This window comes from Delphinus delphis, chromosome 10 (assembly GCF_949987515.2).
Source record: "Delphinus delphis chromosome 10, mDelDel1.2, whole genome shotgun sequence".
Lineage (NCBI taxonomy): Eukaryota > Metazoa > Chordata > Mammalia > Artiodactyla > Delphinidae > Delphinus > Delphinus delphis.
In genome coordinates this window covers 5,067,869-5,087,856 of record NC_082692.2, presented here as the reverse complement: position 1 = coordinate 5,087,856, position 19,988 = coordinate 5,067,869, and the positions used below count along the sequence as shown (strand labels likewise).

Sequence of the window (19,988 nt, the reverse complement as noted above, 5' to 3'; positions counted from 1 at the left end):
ACGTGCCCAGGCAGCAGCCAGATGACCGCCCCACTCAGCCCCATCAGCCCCGCTGCTGCAGAGCCAAGAACAGACAAGGTTCTCGCTGCACAGCCGACCTAACACCTGTTGGCTGACGACGAATCCCGGGTGCCTCCCCACACAGGCCTCGGGCCGCGAGCCCCACGGAGCCCCACCGCACCGCCTGCTCCGCCGGCCACACCCACATTCTTCTAGATGCTTCTACCAGGCAGGGCGGCCATAATCCCCATTCTAGAGACAGGACTACGGAGGCTCAGAAGACTAAGGGGCCGATCAAAATGTGCTGGCAAACACCACTCCGCCGTCCACTGCACCTGTGCCCTCCTAGTGCTAAGAGTGGGACACGCCCTCAGAATTCCTAGCCCACCCGGGCTCTCTCCCTGCTCGGCAAGAAAGCCCTGCTGCCCACGGTGGCTGGAAGACGGGATCCTGGCTGGCTCGCCGCCCCCCCCGCCCCGCAACCTCCACCAGCAGCCCTCCCTCCGCCCCCGCCCCCCTCACCTGTGTGTGACCTCATGTGCCGGGTCAGGTCCTGCAGGGACCAGAACCTCTTGCTGCACACACTGCACACCTTCTTCCTCTTGTCCGCCTTGCTGGCCACACTCCTGGGGGAGTCTGTCTTTGGCTTCTTGTCGTCCTCACTCTTCTCCGAGGGCTTCCTCTCGGCCAGGCCCTCCCCATCCCCATCCGAGGGGCCCTCGGCCTCGTCGCTCTGCTTCTCCGCAGGGGCTTCAGTCACGGCCTCCGCCTGGGCGGGGGGCTCGGTGGCCGGGGGCTCGGCGGGCCTCTGTGGCAGCTCGAGGGCAGTGGGCGGTGGCGCTTCAGGCTCCTGGGGGGCTGCGCTCCTGTCCCCGGGCTCCTCGCGGCCGTGGGCCTTGCGGTGGCGGTTGAGGGTCCCGAGGAACTTGAAGCTCTTGCCGCAGACGTGGCAGGCATGGCGGGCGTGCCTGTGGTCCTGCGCAGCCGGGTCCCCGCCGCCGCCCGCGCCGGCCTCGCCCTCGGCCAGCTTGAAGCCCATCAGCTTGCTGGCGAGGTTGAGGTCTAGGCTCTTGTTGCTGACCGTGTCCTCCGCGGGGCTGTCTGCGTCCTCATCCCACTCCCCCTCCGCGCGCTCCTCCTCGGGCTCCGCGTCCTCCTCGGTGCCCCTCTCCTCCCCAGCCAAGGGCGTGGCTGCCGCCGGCTCCGCCTCCTCTGCCGCCGACTCGTCCGGGACCGGGCTGGGCTCGGCTGCTCCTTCCGGTGTCGGCGGCTCCCTCTCCCGGGAGGTGAGGTCCAGCACTTCGCCGCCCGCCGATGCCTCAGCGTCCGACTGGCTGTCTGCAGAGCAAGCACGGGGCAGGCTGAGACCCAGGCCACCAGACACGCCCCTTCCGAGGGCTCGCTCGTGACCCACCCCCCGGGGGCCTGTCTCCCAACCCCCGCCAGGACTTCTCTCACACAAATTCCCCTCACCCCTTACGTCCCTCAAGGACCAAGACAAATCTGGGGTTAATTTTTAAAAGGCAGAAGGAGCAGCCGCACACGGGTGCACACAGGCTGGGGTCACAGGGTAGCTGCGCCTGCAGCTCCCGGCCTCCCTTCCCCGCCGCCCCCATGCCGAGCCAGCCCCCTCCACGGGCACACACAGGGATGCTCGGGGCCCCCAGGGGCAGCCAGACAGAGCGACGGCGAGAGAGGACAGCTGGCACATTCCAGAGACTCGCAGCACAAGGGAGGTTGAGGAAGCTGAGCCGTAGAAGTTATTTTCCAGTGCAAAGAGGTTGTGTACACATGCAGCCTACACAGGCCTGCCCCCAAACACGGTATCTGGGAGCACCTCACAGGAAGTGGCCCAAAGCGAGTATTCTGTGTGTGTGGTACACATGCTCCCGCCTGACGGCGGGCTTCCAGTAGAGGCCCCAGGCAACAGGAGACGACGCATGCACACCTGCAGCCCCCCCGGCAGCTGTCAGGACCCCATGTAGGGAGCGGAAACACTTCCTGTCTCTCAAGTGGTTCCTACCTGTCCAGTCTCCACAGCAAAACCAGATGTGGACAGGCCACCAGTTTCTATCAGCCTTCTTAAGGGCTGGCCTGGTGGTAACAGTATCGACACCAAAGAGATGACGGTATTTCTCAAAAGCACCATCTCCTCTCTATTCTGGTTGGGCAAACTCTTAGCCAGTATTTTATTATGTGCTCTGATAGTGGAGCTAAAGCTTGCTGAGCCCGACTAACTACAGATGCAATGACCAATGGACTACTGCGGCGTCAGGCTGATAAAATGCGTTATTTCATGGCACATATGTGACACGCACCTCCCTCATCATGCCAGGTCTCCGATCACAAGTTCACACATCTAACCTGAAGTCTCACCTGATGAGAGCAGACCACCGCCACACCGACCCAGGCCCGTGGCTGAGTCGCAGGCTCCACGACTCGCCACCAACGCAGCCCTGGGCTGGGGGCGAAGGAGCTGCACCAACCCTGCCACGGTCATACTGCCTGGGGCTCTCGGCTCACCTACAGCGGTCTACGCGGCTCTCCCACTTTACTTCTCTTCACTGGTTTTATTCTGACTACTTTTTGGCAACCACTGTTTGAGTATCTTAAAAGGTTTCAGAAGGAAACAAGTAATTGTGGGGTGAATATAAAATTTCTGAAAGAAATTTTGACAATTTAAATGATTTCTGACAATTATCCAAAAGATGAAAGAAGATGACCCCTGAGACATGCACACCAACATCGAGGCCATATTCCAGGGGAAAAACCAGCTACTCATTTTCTTGAATCACGCAAATGGAGAGCACCTATTAAATGGCTTTTGGTATAAACTCCACAATAAAAAAAAATACAGAATGCTTGGTTTCCTATTTGTTGGTTCCGTGCGTAGTTAAAGACAAAAAAAAGACAAAACAAAAACAAAAACAAAAAAACGGCGAGGGGAGGGTTGATCTCTGGTTACTCCCTATTTGTCCCAGTATACTCTAGGCTGTTTCACTTAATTATTAATTTTTTTCCACCAAAGAGCATGGATTATTTAAAATTTCAACTGTAGTAGGATATATTTAAGATGATAAACTTTTGGGGGAAAATTCACAGTGAATTCTGAAATCAAACCCAAGTAAAAATACTACGATAATACACTAAGATCAGATCGTTCTGACTCCTGGGCCCTCCCTAAGTGTGGATAATGGAGAGCGCACCCTAAAAGCAATGGGAGGCCAACTCGCTTCCTCCGAGGAGTGGAGAGGGCTTGTTGCGTTCTACCCAACGTCCACTAGGGGGCGGGTTTTAGCAGGGCAGCCGGTGCCCTTCAAGTTCCCAGCAGCACCAAGGGCTCTTCTCAGCAATTCTTGGGAACAACGCACTTAGCCCCCCTCTGTCTCGTGAACACCCGCCTTAAGCGCCTGGTCCTATCTTGACCTTGTCCTCCGCGGCAGCTCACCCTTCCGAGTGCAGGTGGCGGAGCTGATGACTTTTGTAAGCAATGCAGCTTTAAAAATGTGTTGATTTGGGGACTTCCCTGGCGGTCCAGTGGTTAGGACTCTGCGCTTCCACTGCAGGGAGCCTGGGTTCGATCCCTGGTCGGGGAACTAAGATCCCGCAAGCTGTGAGGTGCAGCCAAAAAAAGAAAAGAAAAGAAAAGAAAAAGGGGAGGGGAGAGCGGGGGAAGAAAACTGTGTTGATTTTCTGTCCCTGTCAGCCAGTCCCTCATTCGTGATGCTAATCTAAGAAAACTGCTAGAGGAAGCAGACAGAATCTGAAGGCACTAGTAGACAAGAAGCCCAAAGCTCCTCCGATGCGATGCGCAGTGTGGAGACTTCCAATGCGATGCGCAGTGTGGAGACTTCCACGTTAGCGCAACAATTAAGTATCTACTGCTTCCTAGAAATGTCGCGTCACCCAACTGAGGTGACAACGTACTGACCTCAATGCCTACCTGGCTGGGCAGGGGCACAGCCTCCACTTTATCTAGACCAGCACTCCCCGTGGTGCAGTCCATGCCCGTACGTGGCCTTCTGGGCCAGCAAGGGTGCCACCACTGAGGGACAGTCTTCAAGTGTCCACGCTGGGAAATTAATTCCCTGGCGGTCCAGTGGTTGGGACTCGGCGCTTTGACTGCTGTGGGCCCGGGTTCAATCCCTGGTTGGGGAAGTAAGATCCCAAAAGCCGTGCGGCGAGGCCAAAAAAAAAAAAAAAAAAAGTCCACGTTTACACTGATTTGAAAAGTCACATGCAGGTGCCCACAAATAGGAAGGCTCCTACAGACATCATCTGAGGAAGAACCAGGAGCATCCCCTGAGGGCAAAGTGGGCCAGGGTACCTCTGCCCACAAGAAAGTGAATCAAAGTTTCAGCCTAGCTTTGAACTATCAATATGTCCCTTTCAGCTAAAACTGCCCCCATCGGAGCATCTTCAGCATGCCTTTGGGGGAAAACCTAGGGCGCATTTTTGTGAGACCTTATGTGATCGAAAAAGTCAGACCTACGTTGCAAAACATGTCCTGGGATTTTAAGAAAATGCAACCTAGGCACATAAACCTAGAAATCCCTCAAGAACTGCCTTGGTCATTTCCTGCCTTTGTGTTTTTACGGTCTTTCCCCAAAGCCTCACTTTTAACTTCATGGGAGGGAGCCGGAAAGGAAACCTTCACTCCCTCCATCATGCTCACCTGGTTTAAAAAACTTCCCCTTGAAATCACTGAAATCCACCTCCCTGACCCTCCTTCTCCCCATCTTACCTCTCAGCCCTCTTTCTCACCACCGATTGTGACCACAAATAAACCAAGCCTATATTTTTCTCTTTGCTGGTTTCACGTTACAACTCTCACTGAACTTTCTTTTTCCAGAGGCTTTGTCCCTTAAAGGAAACCTACACAACCTCCGGGCAGGGTCAGGGCAAGGAGGGCGCTGATGGGACTTGGAAAAACAAAACTCATAACTGCAATTTAAAAGATAAATTCACCCACCATGAAGATGTGGGCTGCACCGAAGCTAAGATATAAGTTCCGATTGGCTTTGCGCCTGCAGGAGCCCTGGTTTTGGTGTTCCTTGATCATACAGATCAAGATGCTGAACTCAAAGTATGTTACACTTTAAGACTTGTCTGCCAGCGTGGGAAACCAAGGGCTCCCCGCGGCCACCTCAACTATCAGCTTCTTTCCCTCCTTTGGGACCGTGATGGGCTGTGAGAAAATGGGCTGGGTAGAATGTGATGTGGCAGCTGACACTCAAACACTGAGAGGGGTCATCCCAGTGAAGGTGCGCTCTGCCAGCCTCGCTGCCCGTTTCCTGGGGTTGAACAGCAGATCACCCAGCAACCTCGGGCTCGAGGGCACCCAAGTCACGGCAAGATTCCGTGGGGCCTGTACGTTTCTCTACTCAAAGATCCTGGCGAGTCACGTGGACCTGGACGCTGGAGGGGGCGTGGCAAAGTGGCCTACACTTCTATACCCTCAGAGGGTCTGGGTTCACCACAACCGAGGGCCTGGCCGTTCAAGGGCTTGTTTCACTGGGCTCTGTGGGAGGTGTGGGGAAAGAGCAGAGGGCTCTGCACCAGCTCCTCTTCCTGGAGAGGCTGCCCGCTCACTGCACCCCTCTCCCCCGTAACTGGGACAAGGACAAGGGGGCCGGGGCTGGGGTTGAAGCCCGACCCTCCAGTCCACACTCACTCACAGACAACACAGCCCCCCAACCCACCCAAGTCTGAGGGGGAGAAGCCCGGACACAGTCACAACTCTAGAAAAGCACATTTGGGGGGAATCTCCTCGGATTCAGAAAAGGGGGAAATGTCAAGCTTTCCAGATTTGCCAGACTGAACCCATACCTGCAACAGTTATTCAGCACTGGCCAACCAGCCCTGTGTCTGAGTAACCCGCAGCAGCCCATTTTCTGTTTTATTTGTTTTGGGGGGTGAGGGACACAAAACCCCAGCAGCTGGAGATAATGGAATATACTGAATAGAGGACACGAGTAAATACAGAAGCTGTAAGGAAAAAAAAAGGTGGCAGGAGACGCACGGGGCAGCTGTTAATTGCTCTATAGGGGCCGGAGGAAGGAAGCACATATCAGCACATGAGAAGAATACCCGGATTCGGGTCAAGCAGAGATGTGATTAAAGAAAGGACATGCAGAGTGCTTTTTCAAACAAGACAAAGTTTTTTTACTGGGAAAAGAGTTATTTAAAAGAAAAACACCCCACCCAGCCCGGCCCCTCCCTGCTGAGGGTGGAGCATCACTAGTTCCTGCAACACCCTGGCAGCGAGCGGGCCCATCCCTGGCTCTGCAGGATGCGGCAGACGCTGGGGTTTGAGAAAACAACACCCGAGTAGTTTCACATCCCTTTCAGACGTGTTCCTATGCAGAGCTGGACTGCGCACCCTCCTGCACAGCCCAGCTCCACAGGGCAAAGGGCAGGAACAGGCGTCTGGGGTGGGAGGGGTGGGGAACAGATCTTCTCTAGCAGCTCAGAGAAGCAGCCTGGGGGCGCTACCGTGGCCCCCATACCCGTCCTGCTGCTGGGATGCCAGCAGGAGGCCTCAGGGTCCTGCAGAGAAGGGGAGGCCGCCAGCCGCAGCGCAGAGGCCGGGGCGCGGCTAACGGGCTCCTGCGGCGCCCTCCTCTCCATCACTTGGAGGCACTACCTGTGCTATCATGGGCTCCAACATCACTCTGTTTTGACTGGGGGATAAGCCCGTTTCTTCTCAGGGAACAGGCGGTAACTCCGTGTTTGCGCAACTGGTGGCGTTCACAGTTAGATTTGGTGGAAAAGAAGGCACCGCATTTTTGACAAGGGAAGGGTTTCTGACCTGAAGCGGGAAAAAAAATACATGTTTATCTGGCTTTCTACTGCAACAAAAAAGAAAAATCGCTTTCCATTCATTCTCCTGGGATCATTGGCATTTGTCCACCCCCCCACCGAACCCCCTTCTTTTAAGAAAATAAACAAAATACATTAAACAAAACAAAACAAAACACTGAGAACAGTAGCAACTCAAGTGATCACCTTCCCTTATCCTGAGTGGGATGAAAGATTCGTCTTCAAAATACTAAAAGTTAACAATGAAACCAAGATACATATCTGAAGTAAAACAGTATTACAATTACAAATCTTACGTAATAACTACAACAACAAAGGTGAGTGAAGGGATCTGAGCACAGCAGGAGAACACCTATGTCCACCACAGAGAGAAGACGCCTGTGATAGTTTCCAGCCTGGCAAGTACCGTGGACGTGGGGAATCGAATGGGATGAAGGGCAACGCCCGGGGCCTCCTGGAGGAATCCTGAACCCTCTGGATGTCTCTGGGGTCCGGCCCTCCCACCTGGACTGCAAGTGCTGAGTTCTGACTTGCCGGGATGCCTCCTGTCTGACCTCTGCCCAAGGTCACCGTGGTCCTAGCTGGCAAGACAGGGGAGGTCGGCTTGGTGCATGAGGGTTCTCTGTCCCCCTTGCTCTAAGCTCTTGCTGGTGGTGCATCAGGGACCAAGGTCCCGAGTCTGATCAGAGCCGCGTGCTCCACTCAGCAGCCCGCGTGTGAAGCTGAGTCACTGAGCGGCCCCTAACCCCACCAGCCCCACAAGTAGGCCAGCTGCCTGTCCCTCCCCGGCCATCATCTGCTTCGACCGGCCTACTCTCCCCTTCTTCCATTTCGATTCCTTTTGCAGGCTCCTCGGTACCTGGTCCTGTGTCTGCATGGACGGACGAGGGGGCGAAGCCAGGGCAGACCACGAGGACAAAGAGAAGGAAAGAGGAGGGACCAGGGAAGGGAGTGGGCGGGCACCAGGACAGAGGAGGTGTGGTTATCAGCTACTGCATCACTGGGTTCTTCTGGTTTCCCCCCAAGTGCCACATTCTAAGGTTCTGGTTTCTGATTTTACAGGGAAAAGGTTTCGTGCACCGACAAACAGGACTCAGAGCTGCAGCCAGCACGGCTGTCTCATAACCCCAAGGCTGCCACGATCACACACACATCAAGACATGTCAGGCAAGTCAATCAGCGCAGTTCCCTGGAAACTTAAAGAGGGGGTGGGGCTGGGCTTCAGCCTTCCATTTAGGTTTAGATGAGCATTAATGGACCCCAGAACCAGTGCAGGCGCACAAGTCCAGGCACCCAGGGAATGAACAGCGTGGGCCTGGAGCCCCGAGTTCTCAGGACAGGAAGGACTGGCACTGCCAGCCGCACAACTCTGGGGCGCCATTTGCACGGAGCACACCGCGTGTGACCCCGAATCCCCACACTCCAAGTATGAGCATCAGCAGTAACCAAAGAAAGGGGACGTCCACCTCCACCTGAGCCATGGTTCCAAATCACTGGTAGGGTTTTTACGAACACAGATGCCTAGAACCATCAAACACCACGGAATTAGAAGCCTGGGAAGGTGGAATCAGACACTCAGAAACTGGACCCGTGCACCTCTAAGCAGCTCCACTTGGGCCTGAGAGGATGAAATGGAGAGCCCGACTGCTCCACAAAGCTTGTAGGTGTTTTGCACTAAATTTATAAAAATGCTCACATTAAAAAAAAAAAAAAAAAAATCACGCTTTTTGCGTGAAGACTAGCTGTGAAGTATTTTAATGCTTCTTTTGTGCACCCTTCTCGCTTTTCACTAAAAGTTGAACATGATGTTTAATAATTATTCAGGCTGTGTTAAGTAAGAAGAAAATACTTTTCCTTTAATATTTCACTGTCAAAAGGCAACATCACAGCTTCCCTGAGTCAGGCCAGTTTGGAAAACAAGAGAACCAGGCTCGAGAAGAAAACAAGTCAGAAGCTGTGACTGTGAACTGTGATCTGGCTCTTGATTTCAAATAAAGCAGTTAGTTTCTTGCTTCTTCCTCTTACATGATTTGCTCTGTAACTTTCACACTGGTAAATGCGTCACTTGTACAGCTGGTTTGAATAGCCAGGCTGATGTCTCATGACGATGAGGAGTCATGTTAAGGTTAAATGTAGAAAACGATTCAATGACCTAAAAGTACTGTATCCAGTTAGGAAGATTCCCGAAGTGACAACTAACATCAGTCTTTAAAAGTTCCCATTTCACTGCATAAGTCGCACATTTTACATAGCAGTGTGCTCTCCAGACTGCATGGACAGAGGAAAACAAGAGCGCTTTGACTATTTTATGATCATACAGGTTTCAGAAAAACCTTGCTGACTCGTAATCTACGTGGAAAGTATCCAATGATTTTATTCATTTGGTAGCAGCCACAGAAGACTGTTCCAGCAGCGGTGTTTCTAAACGCACCTGTGAGCACAAGGAGCACCTCTGCACCCAAAGGCCCGTGACGTCCTTCCGCCCCACCCTGCGATGTCAGCCAGTAGTTTTCACTCTCACAGAACAGTCAAGAAACGAAGAAAGAAATTCTTCAGGAGACGATGCCGTCTGGCAGGCACTGGGCAGGAAGGAATAAAGGACGAACAACCAGAGCAAGTCCAATGGCCCGGCCTCACACCCTCAGACGCCTCTCCGTACCCCGCCGCCCGCCCCCACCCGGGGCACAGGCCTCTCTCTGTCTGTCTGTCTGTCTTTCTTTCAGGATGTGGCAGATGCAGGGCTGGCCAGGTAAACGCATTCAGAGCTGCCCCTTAAGAAAGTTGGAAGCAGCCAAACACGGCTGGTGTCAGTGCTTCCACACTGAGGTGTGTACATCTCACTGGTCTCAGCTCCGCCGCTGGTTGCCTGTGAACAGCGGGTGGGAGAGGTGGGTGGGGAGGGCCCCAGGCTGGCAGAAAAGGGCAGCGAAGCCCTCAACCATGAGAGAGTGAGCAAGGCAGGGGGCCACGGATGTCAGAGCGGGAGGGCACCTCAGCACCACAGGTGCCGACCCCTCCGTTCCACGCGGAGGAAGGTGAGGAAGGGGCTGAAATGGGCCTGGCACTCTCTCCTCTACTTGTGGCCTCAAAACACACGGGACGCTCACGAGGGGGAAAGGCGGGAAGAGTGAGCCGTCTTCTCCTAAAGAGGCAGCACTGTTCAGGCTGAGACGGGAAGGAGCCAGGACGGTCCTCCTCCACAGGATGCCATGGGCTAGCGGACGAGGGGGAGGAGGAAACTCAGCTGTGTGTGGAGATCACGCCAGGATCTCACGAAGTTCGCCAGCAGACGCCAGCTTCCTCCTAAGACATGATTCCTAGAACCTGAGCCACGCAGAGAAAGGGCTGAAACCACGTGCCCCTTGCCTGAGCAACAGTGAACCCCCGGCTGGGCACTTAACACCTGGGCTACTTAATGCTGCCCATTTAGGGGGCGGGGTGCACTGGAAACATGTCTGTGAGACGACGTAAAGATGCTAGAATTCTTTGCATGCGCTAAGAGGCTGGGAAGAGGCCGACCCTCAAGATGCACAGTTTGCTTCAAGCCAGTTTAAAACTGGACGCCACTCAACAGCTTCCGGCTGGAATGCAGCTAGAGCTTAACACTGCCACCCCGGCCCCCAAGCCTCTGCCCTGTGTGACGAGGTTTTACAGGGTCATTTCAGAGTCCATGTTTAGTTTCTGTTACATGTGAGCCTCAGTCTAATTTCAGCATTACGGAGGGAGCACCTCATAGGAAGCCACGAGCCGGGCACTTGGAGATCCCACAGCAGAGCCGTCTACCGGGAAAACCTCAGCGTGCAGGAAGGCTGGGCAGGTCACATGATTTCTCAGGCTCCGTCCAGCTCCAGCACTGTACCAGACATAGCCGAGGGCTGTATAAAATTACTAAATGGAGCTAATGCTGAGATTGTTGCTGGAAGCTGAGGCTGTGAAAGGGCAAAGGAAGTTAACTGAGCCCTATGGGCGCCAGCGTTCGTCCAGGTCTAAGCGTGTGGTTAGCACCATCCCACGGTCACAAAGTCTCTGGTCAACAGCTCGTGGTCCACAGCCGTGTTCCACCTTGTCTCAAACCACTTCCCAATCTTCTGCGTTCGCACGTGTCAGGATACAGGGGGGAAGAAGAGGCACGCCCCCTGCATCCTCAGATGGAACCTGACCCTGGCTCCCACCCCCAGCACTACTGCGCGTCCCCCGAATGCCTGCAGGCAAATTACTCAAGCCTCCCTAAACTTCAATTGCATCATGGCAAGATGGGGATGACATGGCCCTCGTGGCCCGGTCACCAATACTAGCTCTGGAAGGGTTCTCTACCCGCCCGAATGCGCCCCTCAAGAAAAAAAGCCCGCAACGCCATGGCAGGAACACACGATGTGAGGGACGGGGTGGAAGCAGACACGGCCATCAGGGGACAGTGACTGTGGGGGGAGAAGCGGCAGAACATGTTCACACCTACACCTGCCCCCGCCCTCCCCCCGCCCCCGTCTCAGACTAACTCCCATCTCCTCTGCTCCGTTCCGACGCCACCAAATTTTAAACCAACGAGGTCGCTTCGGCGTTCAAAAGGAGCTTCTATCGGGCACCTGCAAAGACACGGCGCGACCCTTGAGCGCACGTACGGGCTGCTCAGTCCTCTCAGGGAGGCCGCTGGCGTGCAGGGAAGAGGACAGTGGCACCCGCCCAGCACAGGGCTCCCGGCTGGAGCAGAGGTGGGGAGGCGGTGCTGGCAGGGGAGCGCTCCTCATCACGCCCAGACCGCCTGCTTGCTCAAAAGCGGCAACGGGAATACTCACTTCTCCAGAGACTCTGCAGGAGACAGACAGCTGCCACAAAAAGGGCGGCAAGAGAGACTGCTGTGCAGGGCACCTTCTCTCTAAGAAGCATCTTCTTTCAGAACTGCTTTCTTCCTTAGAACTGTTCCCTTACTTTGTCAGACTTAAATGATTTCAAACGGAGAGAAAATGACAGCCTGAAAACGCAGCACAGACTCTACAAATCTAGGAATTCTGGTTCCTGTTATTTGAGTCCTCCGTGGACAGACACTCCTAACTGATGCCTGGGTTTGAGGCCCCACCACGCCGGAAAGAGACGCCGTGCCCACGTGGCAGCCAGCCTCAGACAGACCCTGCAGCGTACCCTCCCCTGCCCTGCCCTGCCCGTCTCCTCTGCACTCTCATTGCCCAGGACAGCTCTGCCATCCCCTCCCGATGTCCCAACTTGTTAGGAGAAACAGCCTTCCACGGAGGATCCACCCTGCGTGAAGCCTTTCTACCTGGGTACAGAGCGTGGCTCCCACCCAGCCCCTGCCATCTTCCCCTCTCCACACCGTCATGAGCCTCTGCACTACCTGGCGTTGCCAGATTTAGCGACTCAAAATACAGGACGCCCAGCTGAAATCTGAGTATCAGATACACAACAAATAAGTTTTTAGTATATCCCAAATAGTGCACGGAAGATATTTATACTAAAAATTATTTGTTGCTTATTTGAAATTCAGAATTTAACTGGCATCCTGTATTTTATCGGGCAATCCTATACCATACAATTCTTTATTCTGTTTTAGGTCCTATCAATTAATATTTGGGTGGTGATCTCCAAAAGGCTAAGGATCTCACCCAATCTGTCCTTAGTTCAAAGATGTAAATTTTGAATACTCAGCTTGAATATTCAGTAACTCATAATTAAGATGATCTTAAGATGACCCTAAGTTGTAGGGTCATCTGACTACTAACTCCCTGGTATAAAATTATTTAAAGTGTATTTCTTATCTCAAATTTCTCTTTAAAAATCAATGCACGACAACATTTGAAAAATACTTTTGGGATATCTTTTTGGCAACTTAAGTCTGTTACTTAGAATAATATTTTAATTGCGTGTTTCTCTCTGCAACAGCCAACAACTTTAGTATAGATAAAAAATTTTTTAAATTCTAAAGCTACCTGTCACTGACGCTCACAATGAACAGGGGAAGAGGTAATCGCCTTAGTGAACTGAAAGGTAGCTGCAAAATTTGCAGTATTTCCCTTTATGAATACACAGCAGTCAAAAGAACTTCACAGAAGGTCTGCCATTTTAAAAGCTGCCTTGAATGCAAATTCTTCTGCCCAAGTCCCTGTTCCCCTAGCTGCCTCCTGTGCATAACCAAGCAGATAATGCCTCGACCACGTGAGGGATGTGATGGCCCAAGACCATCTCACCTAAAAACACCCTGCCTGACCCTTCCCTTCACCAGCAGCCCTCGGAGGCCCAGCCAACGGAAACAGGCCATTCTGGTTACACGAGCACACAGGGAAAAACTCTCGGCCCCATCAGGCAAGCCCCTGCTTCTGAGACTGAGGAAGAAGAGAAGCTAGGAATGGGGAGGCGGGAAGAGGGTCCCTCCTTCGACCCCACCCGTCGCCGCCCCTCAGCCCAGCGGCTGGGCCACAGCCTGCCCGGCCCTCTTACCAGTGTGCGTGAGCATGTGCCTCTGCAGGGAGCTGGCCCAGGGGAAGACCCGGGGGCAGTGGGGGCAGCTGATCCTCTGCAGGCAGCTGGCATAGGAGCTGCGCTTCGCCCTCAGCAGCCTGTCCTCCGGGGGGCTGCCCTGCTCGTCGTCGCTGGGCCCGCTGTGGTCTGCGGCCACCTCGTCCTGAGCGTCGTCCTCCGCGCTCTGCAGGAACGGACTGAACTTGTTGGTGTCCGTCGTAGCCAGCATCTTCTCGATGCTGGCGAACTCCCCGCTGGAGTCCAGGTCCACCCCGCCGCTGGTGCGCAGCCGGCTCCTCGTCCCCTTTTTCCGGCCCCTCTTCTTTGACAAGCCAGCTGGTCCCTGCTCAGTGGGCGAGGCTGCCTCTGGGCTGGTGGCAGCAGGGGGGGAGTCACTGGATCCTTTCCTGCTGGCGACATCGGTGGTGGCTTTGGAGACGGCGCCCCCTACAACATCTGCAGCTGCAGCGTTACTGCCAGCGCTCGCGGGCCCCGGGTCAGCCACCTTGGTTTTCAGCAAGGTGGGGGCCGAGGACACGGATGAGATGATCTGGGCAATGGAGGCCAGCGGGGGCAGCTCCTCTGTCACGGGGGGCTTTGGCAAAAGCAGGGGGGGCTTGGGGCGCAGCGGCCGCAGCAAGGCTGGGCTGCTTACGAGGGTGGAGTTGCCCAATAGCGGGGAGCTGTTGACCAGGGCTGAGGAGTAGATGGGCACAGCGAGTTGAACGGAGCCCTGCAGGGGCGGAGCCGGGGCTTCCGGAGTGCTGGCGGCAGAGGCCGCCGCTACAGGGGCCACGGGCTTTTCCAGGATCCCGCTGGGGCCCAAGGTCACCGGCAGGGTGGGGCAGGCTGGTGGACAGGGAGAGGCCTGCTCATTGCTCGCGGGCTCCTGCTCAGGCTTCTTGGCTTCCCCGGGAGCGGCCGCGTCCTCGTCTCCTCTCCTGAAGTTCTTGGGGATGGACAGATCGATGGGCTCCATGGAGCAGTCGTATGGGGCCGAGGCGGAAGGGCTCAGGAAGGAGACCGAGTTCTCCTGCTTCACTTGGACCAGGGCCAGGCCCTTCTGGGAGAAGTCCAAGGGCTCGTTGAAGTCCCCTGCGAAGTTGCTGGCGGGCTCCACTTTGACTGCGACGTGCGGGGGCAGCGGCTGGGCGGGGGTCCCGTGACGAAAGCCGTTCTGGGGCTCCAGGAAGGCGGCCAGGGGCTTGCGCTCACCCAGGGCGGCGCCGCCCTCCTCCACCCTGCCCGGGGCCTCGGTGGGCGCGTCGGCGGGGCCCAGGCCGTCAGCCGCCAGGACGTAGCTCTCGATGTCACGCTCGGGCACGTGCAGGTGCTGTTTGAGGACGTGGTGGATGCAGTTGCGCTTGGCCGAGAAGGCGGCGCTGCACTCCTTGCACTCGAAGGGCTTGCGGGCCTTGGGGCAGCCGCCCAGGCCGCGGCCGCAGTGCGCGCGCATGTGGATGCGGAGGGCACGGTAGTGCTTGAGGTCCTCGCCGCACAGCCGGCACACCGTGTCTGGGGAGCAGAAGGCGTCCACCATCTCGGCCGCGCTGCTGGTCACGTACTCGATGTTCTTCTCGATGTCCTTGCGTGTGGCCTTGAGGTGCTTCTTGCGTAGGTGCCGCTCGCAGTTGGCCTTGACCGTGAAGGGGTAATGGCAGATCTTGCAGATGTAGGGCCGCTCGCCGCTATGTGTGCGCAGGTGGCGGATGAGCGCGGCCTTGTCGGCGGCGATGTAGTCGCAGATGTTGCACTGATAGGGCGAGATGCCCAGGTGGGAGCGCACGTGCGCGCGCAGCACCCCCGAGAAGGCAAACACCTGGTTGCAGAAGCGGCAGGGGTAGAGCACCTTGCGCATGGCCGGCGTCTTCTTGCCGCTGGGGGCCGTCATGATGGCCTTGAGGTCCCCCTCCGTGATCTCCTGCTTAATCTTGGCCTCCATGCTCAGGGGTAGGAGGGCCTCGATGATGCTGTCCTGCTCCAGCTGCGTCTTCATCTCGGCCTGGCCCGGCAGCTCGAGGCGCGGCTGCTGCAGGAAGAGCTGTGCGGCTGTGTTTGGCTGCGCCCCCGACTGGGACTGCAGCAGGTGGGCGTCGGAGGCCGCCTCCACGGAGCCCCTGAGGAGCTTCAGCGGCGGCGGGGGCAGGCTGGGGCTGATGCAGCCCGGGGAGGCCTGCTGCGCGTTGACGAGGGGTGGAGGCGTGGAGGTGGCCACCACCGTCCGTGGTGTGACCAGGGGCTTTGGCTTCAAAGGGGGCATGTGTTTGAAAATGGCCTGTAGAGGGGCAGCGGGGGCCTTGGACAGAGGCGGAAGACTGATCTGAGGGGGGGCCGAGGCTGCCATCTTCAGGATCTGCTGGATGTCTGCCAGCTCGATGGCTGACTCCCCAGAGATGGGCTTGACCACAATACTGCTGTCAGGCTGGATGATGAAGCCCTTCTGGAAGGGCTGCAGGGACAGATGCTTCATGCTCTCCTTGGTGGCCGGAAGGACGGTAAGAGACCCGCCCAGGGAAGCAGCTTCGAAAGGAGACAGACTCAGCAAGTTGGTGCAGCCAGGGTCCTGAGGTAGCTGACACTTGAGTGCCTGGAGCTGTATTGCTTGGTTGTCATCCGGCAGCGGCTCCTCGGCCAGTGCAGGCCTGGCGTCTTCGATATGCTGCAGGCCCAGCATGGCCAGGAAGACCTTCTGGTCGGGGGCGTCGCCAGGCAGGGCCCTGGACTGCAGCTGTTCCCGTCCCTGGTCGGCAGTTACATGGGTCTGCTTGTGCAGGGTGAGCGAGGAGAGCATGGGGAAGGCCTTGTCACACGTGTCGCAGACGAAGCGGTGCTGCTCACTGATGCACCTGCGCAGGTTCGTTTCACACCAGGCCTGCACGGAAGCCGGGCGGGCGAAAGCAGGGGAACAGAAAGGAGCATTTAGAAATGATCGCCAAGCTGCGCAGCTGCCCCGGCATCCGGCCCTTCTCCACGGCACGTAGGGTGCCCACCTTCCCCTGCTCCCTAACTCCCGGACCGAGTAAGGAAACCAACTAAGCATCTTACGAATCCTTTCTGCTCGATGAATGACGCCGATCCCCAGGGTGTCTCGGCAGATCAGAACTGAAGTACGGTTAAGTAATAACACCACAGAGGTAGGATGAATTCTCTCTTTAAAAATGGGGGCCTTGCAAGCCTAACTGACGGCAACTACCACCATCAGTGAAGAACTGGCTTTCTCTGTGACTGTGGGGGAGGAGGCTGCCTGGGAAGGGGCACCATGGGGGAGGGGGCTACATGAGCGTGCACACGTGGGTACGTACACACATGGACATATGCATGTGCACACATGGACGTATGCACGTGGTCATGTACACGTGGAATAAGTCACTGAGTCTGGGGCTGCTGTGATGGAAAAATTTCACTGTTGATATCGTCTACCTCAATTTTTTTAAATTGGAAAAAAAATGGGTTCCAAAGTAGTTTTAGCAGGTGTTTTATAAGCAGAGCACAAATACAGCTCAGGCTAACACTGACCCAAAATATTTGAATAGAAGCTACAACACTAGAAATATTTAGCTGTGATATCGATATTAAAGAAATACTTAAAAAATACAAATTCAATTCACCTAGGGCTGTGTGGGGTAGTGAACAATTCACAACTTTAAACCCAAATGCCCCCAAATGGGCAAAGTACCGATGAGCTACACTCATACGCCAGTTAACATGAAATTCAGCACACAAGATAAAAGGCCGCCAACCCTCGTCAACTCAACAACTCAATGAAATGGGAAGGGCCAAGCTGAATTTCAAGAGAAAGGTACTATTAAACAGAAAAAAACCAAATGACAGCATTTTAAGGAAAGGAAGCCTCAGGTGAGGAAATTCAGTCCAGCTGTGTGGGCCATGGAGGTGGCTGCCAGTCATGGGCCAATCGGAATACCTGAGAAATGCGAGGAAACCTCCTACAGGAGAAGTCGGTGAAGCCTAAGTCGTGGAAGCCGGCAGGGATGGAGGGGTTGTTCTGGATGAAGGGCCTTCCCACTGCGTCCCTGGGAAGCTGCTTGTGGACCAGTGCGTTGTGGCGCAGCAGTCCTCGGTGTGTGCGGAAGGTGACGCAGCAAATGTCACATCTGCGGGAAGAAGACACAGGACGTAAGGAGGCGGCCATGCCGGGGCGTCCACCTGTCCGTTAGCCGTATTGTGTTTTCTGTTGCTTCATTTCAGTGGAGCAAAATAAAAAGCATGTGACATCAAGAAGCCAGCCACCTCATGGTGAGCAACAAAAGACTCTCCCTTTAAGAAAAAATTTATGTCCTAGCAGCCTCTGGATACCCAGTCTTTGCAGACGGCACAAGTGTGAACAGAGCAGAGACGTGGGACCTGAGGCCACTTGCTCTTACCTGCGTTACACGATGTGGAGCGAACACTTCCCCCCCCCAGCTCCATGGATTCGGATTATCAAAAACACTTAGAAGCCCCAAAGCACAAACTTCCACAGCAGCTGGAGCAGTCACGCCAGCATCCCTGATATGTGACTGGGCTAAAATGATAATCAAATCCTCCAACTGAACTGGTAGCACATGACAGCGATTATGTATTCAATTCTGCTATTGTTACCATCTATCTAAGAAATAACCATAGCTCCCGAATGCTGAGCCCACGCTAGGTGCGAGGGCACCCCACGGGGGTAGCGCACGACCCGGCAGGTGGGTGGGCATTCTCATCTTCATCTTCCAGAGGAAAACACCGAGGCTCGAAAATGTTCAGCAGCGTGGTGGAGGCCACACAGCCAGGAAGAAGCAAAGACAATGTGAGCCCTGTTCATACTCCCACCCTCACCTACCATGAAGCCATCTCCCTGTCCTAGAAAGACTCTTTCCAATGCGGTCCACAGAAAGATGAAAGACTATCACGCTTCACTTCAGAGATGACTGCATACACCTGACCCGTCCTGGGCCACATGGACGTGTAACAAACACCACTTTCTAACGGTGGCTCCGTTTTCTCCATGTTTTACACCAGTGCCGCCTTCTAGGTCTTCACTGAGAGCCATCTTAAAACCCAACAAACATTAGGACATCACCCACATCCTTTAGACCTGCACTGAATACAGCGGCCGTGAAAGTCCTATTTAAACGAATTAAAATGTCCTTAGTCACAGGAGCCCCGTCTCACGGGCTCAGCCGCGACAAGCAGTGCAGGCCTGGCGCATTTCCAGGATCGCAGGAAATCCCACTGGACAGCGCCTCTTTCCAACTACTTTACACATACAAACACATCTGCCCCTCACAAAAGCTCTACGGCAGGTCTTATCCCTGTCTCACAGAGAAGGAATCTGGGGCACAGAGGGGTACAGCGACCTGATTGAGCTTACACTGCACACACCTTAATGGAAACTTTTTTTGCCTTGAAATTCTTCTCTAGAAATCAAAGAGATAACGGCATCACCCATGAAGCAGCTGGGCTTCACGTGTAGCGCCGAAAGACCAGTGCCAAGTATGTGCAGCCCCGCTCCCTGTGCTGGGCCGTGGCTGGCACAGCAGCGTGCTCCTGTGTCCCCACCTCCTCGACACCCCCCCTCCCCCTGCTGACGCGCCCGCATCTCGCCACCGAGATTCCTGTCATCATTCAATTAAATTTAGCATGCTGGGTTCCCACGAGCCACTCAAAACACAAACCCCTTTTGAGGGACTTCTGGTTAAGCTCACCAACTGTGATAAAGGCTCTGGGCAGGGATGGCCGCAGAGAACCCAGACGCCTATAGGTATGGAAAGTTCTCACGCGGTGGGCCTGCACAGCGCAGCTTCCATCTCTCCCCGGCCCTGCTTCCCACAATCCCTTGCACTGTTCAGATTTTCTCTCCCTGCACCTCTTCCTCTTCCCCTCTGTCCTGTCTGGGCCACAAGCAGGTGAAGTTCAGGGAACTGTCTGGAAGCTGGTCTGTGCCTTCCCTGAAAGGTGAGACTGAGAGGAAGTTAAGAAAGAAAGGACCAGTGCAAAGGCAGCGGGGAGCTGCCACCCAGTGGGCCCTCAGGCATTTTCCACCTGACGTCCATGATGACTCACTCTTACTGAGTTAACAATTAGCACTGACGACATATATTTTGTGTAGAATATTTGCAAAGTGTTTATAATTAATTTTTACCAGCGTTGGGACATTGCAACAAATACTTAAGCTCAATTCATCCTAGCAACCCAGCCAGTGTGTGACCATCCCATCACAATGGAAGCAGAGGCCTGGTTCTCGCTCACCCTCAGAAGACAGCAGGGCTCACTCCGTCTGGCAGAGAAAGGGTCGTTCATCAAAGTTGGGTAAAGGGGTGGGGTGGGGGGGCCCCTCATTAAAAACAAAAAATCACGCACATTTAATATTTTACTCAACCTAAAACATATTCAGTTGATCCTCATTATTTGCAGAGTCTGTGTTTGTGAATTTGCCTACTTGCCAAAATTTATTTGTAAACCCAAGTCAGTATTTGCGGTGTGTTCTTGGACAGGCAACGCAACAGAGAACAGAGTGGGAAGAATCTGAGTTGCCTGATGCACACGTTCCCTGCTGGGGCTGGACAAGGAGACGCTCTGCCCTCTCATGTAAGCTCCTACTGTAAACAAGTGTCCTTTCCGCTGTCTCTTTAGTGCTGCCACATTTCTAGCATTTTAGTGCTTCTTCTTGATGAGTCTGCTATTTGAAATGGTCCCCAAGGGCTTCCCTGGTG

The 19,988-nt window shown here is 54.9% G+C and overlaps 1 protein-coding gene across 8 annotated transcripts in view; it reads right to left on the bottom strand.

Annotated features, from left to right (window-relative positions):
* Positions 1-19,988, bottom strand: part of RREB1 (ras responsive element binding protein 1) — a 180,792-nt gene that overhangs the window by 4,441 nt on the left and 156,363 nt on the right. For 7 of the 8 annotated variants that reach the window (XM_060023692.2, XM_060023694.1, XM_060023693.2 and 4 more), the window contains 4 exons: positions 17,213-17,402; positions 13,270-16,162; positions 6,647-6,811; positions 523-1,338 (listed from right to left, as the gene is read on the bottom strand). In XM_060023692.2, coding sequence (XP_059879675.1) covers positions 523-1,338; positions 6,647-6,811; positions 13,270-16,162; positions 17,213-17,402 — 4,064 coding nt within the window. The remainder of the gene's footprint in view (positions 1-522; positions 1,339-6,646; positions 6,812-13,269; positions 16,163-17,212; positions 17,403-19,988) is intronic. The other variant, XM_060023696.1, reaches the window with a different exon arrangement.